The sequence below is a fragment of the Hylobates moloch genome, unplaced genomic scaffold (genome assembly GCF_009828535.3).
Source record: "Hylobates moloch isolate HMO894 unplaced genomic scaffold, HMol_V3 SCAFFOLD_8, whole genome shotgun sequence".
Classification (NCBI taxonomy): Eukaryota; Metazoa; Chordata; class Mammalia; order Primates; family Hylobatidae; genus Hylobates; species Hylobates moloch.
This window is the reverse complement of record NW_026652283.1, coordinates 77703585-77708729: the sequence shown is the minus strand read 5'-3', so window position 1 is coordinate 77708729 and position 5145 is coordinate 77703585. Positions and strand designations below refer to the sequence as shown.

The window sequence follows — 5145 nt, the reverse complement described above, 5'->3', positions numbered from 1 at the left end:
TCTTCTTTCTTTTCTCTCTTTCTTTCTTTCTTTCTTTCAGAGATGGGGTCTCACTATATTTTGCAGGCTGGAGTGCAGTGGCTATTCACAGGCACAATACAGCCTCCAACTCCTGGGCTCAAGCGATCCTTCTGCCTCAGTCTCCAGAGTAGCTAGGATGACAGGCATGGGGCATTAGCTTCAGGGAAAATTTCTATTCCTAATCTTGATTTTCCACTCAAGGTGACCTGAAAGTCTCCTGAAATCAAAAGTTATTTTAATAAGAGTGCCAGCTTTAAGAGAAATGACTGCTGCAGATCATCACTATGCTTCAGGAGGAATCACCGTGGGAACAGTGGGAGACAAAGCTTGGAAGCCCTGGCCTAGGGTTAAGATGAAGAGTAATTCCAATAGAACTGACATTCAGAGTTATGCTACAATCAGCGTAGGGGTTAGAGTTGGAGTCTGGGGTCCGATTGGGTTCATGTTAAAGCAAGGCTAAATTCAGCATGTTTGGCTTGGGTGGAATTTATGGCAGGGCTAGAGTTGGATTTTGAGAACTTTTAGGCTGAGTAGAAAGAGTAGGTGCTTGAGGGGACCTGGGTTTGAATCTAGGCTGCACTATTCACTCATGGGGCCTTAAGCATATCTTCTGCTTTCTTGAACCCTGATTTCTCACTGGGGCCAGGGATGGCTGTAAATCCTGGCTAGAGCCTGGCTGGGAGATGTGAGGTTCACAGGGGATGAAGTGGGGGTAGAGAGAGGAAGTGATTTTCCAGCCACTGAGTACATTCTGGTGAATGGCAGTGGTTGCAGGTGACCACTGAGGTTGGGATTCAGTTTGCACCAGGATGACTGTTAGGACTGGGGGTGCTGGAGCTGGGGTTGTTGTTAGGATTAGTGGGGACAGGATTGGAACTGAGACTGGGTTTAGCCTTAGCATTGAGTTTGGGGAGAGGGCTGTAGTGTATGTTTTGTTGAAGTTGGGATTTGGGGCCTGGGTTGGAAAGTGTTGGATAGTACTAAAGTTGAATGTGGGGAGTCATGGTTGGGGATTGATATGGGCATTAGGTGTTTGGAGATGTCTGGGCTTTAAGGCTGGGATTACCTTTGGCATTTAGGGTTGGGGTTTGATGTTGGAGTTTAGGAGTAAGACTTTGTTGTCATCTCTCATTTAGAAAAATGACTGGGGTCAAGGCAGGATTTAGTATTGGGTTAAGGATTGGAAGGGCTAATGGTGGTCTTAGCTCTGGCATTTGGGTTCCATGTTAGGGTGAATGTTGAGGTCACATCAGGGTAACACACTAGTCCAACCTTCTCTTCCTTCTCTCCCCCATCCTAGCCCCCTTTCGCCCAGCTGACACCCACAATGAGGTCCGCTTTGACCGCTTTGGTGATGGTATTGGCCGCTACAACATCTTCACCTATCTGCGTGCAGGCAGTGGGCGCTATCGCTACCAGAAGGTGGGCTACTGGGCAGAAGGCTTGACTCTGGACACCAGCCTCATCCCATGGGCCTCACCCTCAGCCAGCCCCCTGCCCGCCTCTCGCTGCAGTGAGCCCTGCCTCCAGAATGAGGTGAAGAGTGTGCAGCCGGGCGAGGTCTGCTGCTGGCTCTGCATCCCGTGCCAGCCTTATGAGTACCGATTGGACGAATTCACTTGTGCTGATTGTGGCCTGGGCTACTGGCCCAATGCCAGCCTGACTGGCTGCTTCGAACTGCCCCAGGAGTACATCCGCTGGGGTGATGCCTGGGCTGTAGGACCTGTCACCATCGCCTGCCTGGGTGCCCTGGCCACCCTCTTTGTGCTGGGTGTCTTTGTGCGGCACAATGCCACACCAGTGGTCAAGGCCTCGGGTCGGGAGCTCTGCTACATCCTGCTAGGTGGTGTCTTCCTCTGCTACTGCATGACCTTCATCTTCATTGCCAAGCCATCCACGGCAGTGTGTACCTTACGGCGTCTTGGTTTGGGCACTGCCTTCTCTGTCTGCTACTCAGCCCTGCTTACCAAGACCAACCGCATTGCACGCATCTTCGGTGGGGCCCGGGAGGGTGCCCAGCGGCCGCGCTTCATCAGTCCTGCCTCACAGGTGGCCATCTGCCTGGCGCTTATCTCGGGCCAGCTGCTCATCGTGGTCGCCTGGCTGGTGGTGGAGGCACCGGGCACAGGCAAGGAGACGGCCCCCGAACGGCGGGAGGTGGTGACACTGCGCTGCAACCACCGCGATGCAAGTATGTTGGGCTCGCTGGCCTACAATGTGCTCCTCATCGCGCTCTGCACGCTTTATGCCTTCAAGACTCGCAAGTGCCCCGAAAACTTCAACGAGGCCAAGTTCATTGGCTTCACCATGTACACCACCTGCATCATCTGGCTGGCATTCCTGCCCATCTTCTATGTCACCTCCAGTGACTACCGGGTGAGCCACCTGCCACAGAGGTCAGAGGAGATGGGACACCAGACCCTCTGTTTCCTGGTATCTTATTTAATCTACTGGTAGCTCTAGGGCTCCAAGAGGATAATGCCCACTCAGGGGACCACAGCTTGTGTGGATCCCAAGGGGAAGGTGGGAGGGCTGAATGGGGCCTAGGGAAATGACCAGGGAGGTGGGGAACTCGAGTTAGAGAGAGCTGAGACTTCAGGACTTGCATGTCATCCCCTATCCTGGAAGGTGATGGGGGTGCAGAAATATGTTCAAATGGACAGGGTTCTGCCCTGCTCCACTGAGGGGTCAGCTGCAGAAGGGATTGAGAGATGAAGCCAGGGAAGGCAGGAAAGACGAAGCAAGGTGGGTAGGGGAGGAGATCCGGGGTATAGAGTTGAGAAAAGCTAAAGCAGGTGAAAATTGTTCCCTAGTTGGTGGCTTCTGAGCAAATTTGGTTCCAACTGGCACTGTGTCTCAATGGGTCTCTCCACCTCCAAGGGGCAATGGCTGCTTCAGATAGGGTGGTCAGGCAAGCCCTCTCTGAGGAGGTGGCAGATGAGCTGTGTTCTGAGTAAGAAGATCATCTTGGTTAATCTTCATGACTTGAGTAAGCTCCATGGCTCTCCCGTTTTACAGATGAAGAAACAGACTCAGGGAGGTTCAATCCCTTGCCCAAGGTCACTCAGCTTGGGAGTGCAGAGCAGGGTCTGAACTGCAGAAAAATTGAGGCGAAAGCCCCGGCAAAGGCCCCTTCCCCAGGACAGAGGTGTGGTGGCACAGTGCTGGGGGCCAGGGACCGCTGGGCTTGGCTGCTCTGCTTGCACCTGCTGGGCCACCTGCTTGGGTGGTAGAGCCAGGGCTGGGGAGGGATTCTGCTCTGACTCAGCCTGCATTTGCATATGATTTGCATTTGCATGCCAATCACAGGTAGCTAAGGATTCACCTGAGACACACACCGTACCCACACATGCATGCACACACACACACTTGTACACACAGACATAGCCACATGCATGCATGCACACACATATATCCCACATACGCACATCCCACATACACACACTCGCTGGCACACACACATATATCTTCCTGACAACAAACGAATCCACATCCATGCACCCTACACTCACACACACATACACTCATGCAGACACCTGCAGAAATTCACCACCCCACATACATGCACTTACACAGATATACACACACACCTACATGCACACACTCCATTCCTGCAGCCCCCAGATGCACACACCCCTGTGTATACATGCCCCCCTGCATGTTCTCCCCTTCAGCTGGAACTCTTGTCACCCTGTGAAAATGGTCTGGGTCTGATGCTGGGACTGTGCCCCATTTTCCTAGCAATGCTTTGGGACCTGGCAAATGGACCACAGCCCAGTGTTGGATGCGTAGTCTCCCCAGGCAGGGGGTCCTGGGATCAGGCCCAGGTCTTGATCTGTGCCTGTTCACCCACTCACCCACCGCAGGTACAGACCACCACCATGTGCGTGTCAGTCAGCCTCAGCGGCTCCGTGGTGCTTGGCTGCCTCTTTGCGCCCAAGCTGCACATCATCCTCTTCCAGCCGCAGAAGAACGTGGTTAGCCACCGGGCGCCCACCAGCCGCTTTAGCAGTGCTGCTGCCAGGGCCAGCTCCAGCCTTGGCCAAGGTCAGTGTCCTAAGCAGCCCTCTCCGCTTGTTCCCCTCTCCCTGTCTAGCTCCTTGGGTTGCTGAGATCTCTTGTCTGGGGGTGAGGTGCCCCCACAAATGACACTGGCAAGAGAGAGGAGGGGAGGCTTCCCTCACAGCCCTGCTTCCCCACTGCCTGCCCTCCATGGAGGACCTCGGGGTTGGCCCCAACCTCTGGCTTCCTTTTCTTAGGGTCTGGCTCCCAGTTTGTCCCCACTGTTTGCAATGGCCGTGAGGTGGTGGACTCGACAACATCATCGCTTTGAAGACCCCATACTCCCGCCCTGACACAGCTGCTCCTGGGAACCTAGTGCAGACCCGCGTCCAGGGCCAGGAGGAAGTTGGCTGGAGCACTGCAATAAGTTATTACCCACCCGATGTCTACCCCCAAAGTCACTTACCCACCTCCTTACCCCAACTCTTCAGACTCAGAAGTCAGGAGCCTTGGCCGGGCACCTCTGCAGTGGCCATCAACTGCCCTTGTAGCTGTGTTTCCTCCTGGCCAGGCCCAGGGCTCAGAGAGGAGCAAGCCAGGGTTCACTCTGCCCTGGACCGGGGTGGCTGAGGATGGCAGGCCCCAGTCCTAACCAGCAAAGGTGCTTCCAGCCCAGCCCCTCCCCCCAACTAGGGCCTTTTTTATTTTTTATATAAGTTACTCTGGGATGGGGAGGGTGGTTATTGTGGGGGCTGCCCCTCCCCCTGCACAGTAGTTTGTCCTGTGGTTTATTTTGTATTACCTGTAAATAAAGTGGCTTTATTTTAAAAAATCGCTCTTTGCCTTTGACCCAGCAAGGCCCCTCATGCCCTACACAGCCTCCCAGCTGTCATTCTGCTAGTGTTTAAATATCGACTCTGCTCTGTGCCTGATGTTAGGACCTGTCTGCCACCGAGACAGACCCAGCCCTGCCTGGTGGGGAGATGGAAAATGAATGAGCCATCCTCCCTTAAAAGGAGCCACTGCAGACTGGCCCAGGCATCCTGGGGTCGGGTGGGGGCTTTAAATGGATAGAGATGAATGAACAGGCTCATCTGGCAGTCCAGGGGTTTCCCTGGGGTC

At 54.2% G+C, this 5145-nt stretch overlaps 1 protein-coding gene across 3 annotated transcripts in view; it reads left to right on the top strand.

Annotated features, from left to right (window-relative positions):
• Nucleotides 1–4855, top strand: part of GRM2 (glutamate metabotropic receptor 2) — an 11875-nt gene extending 7020 nt beyond the window's left edge. Inside the window, exons 1-4 of one of the 3 annotated variants that reach the window (XM_032161404.2) lie at nucleotides 87–380; nucleotides 1322–2397; nucleotides 3888–4068; nucleotides 4281–4835. In XM_032161404.2, coding sequence (XP_032017295.1) covers nucleotides 284–380; nucleotides 1322–2397; nucleotides 3888–4068; nucleotides 4281–4354 — 1428 coding nt within the window. In that variant the 5' untranslated portion in view covers nucleotides 87–283 and the 3' untranslated portion in view covers nucleotides 4355–4835. Of the gene's footprint in view, nucleotides 1–86; nucleotides 381–1321; nucleotides 2455–3887; nucleotides 4069–4280 lie in introns of those variants that run through there. The other 2 variants (XM_058441871.1, XM_058441870.1) reach the window with 2 other exon arrangements.
• The last annotated feature ends 290 nt before the right edge of the window (nucleotides 4856–5145 follow it).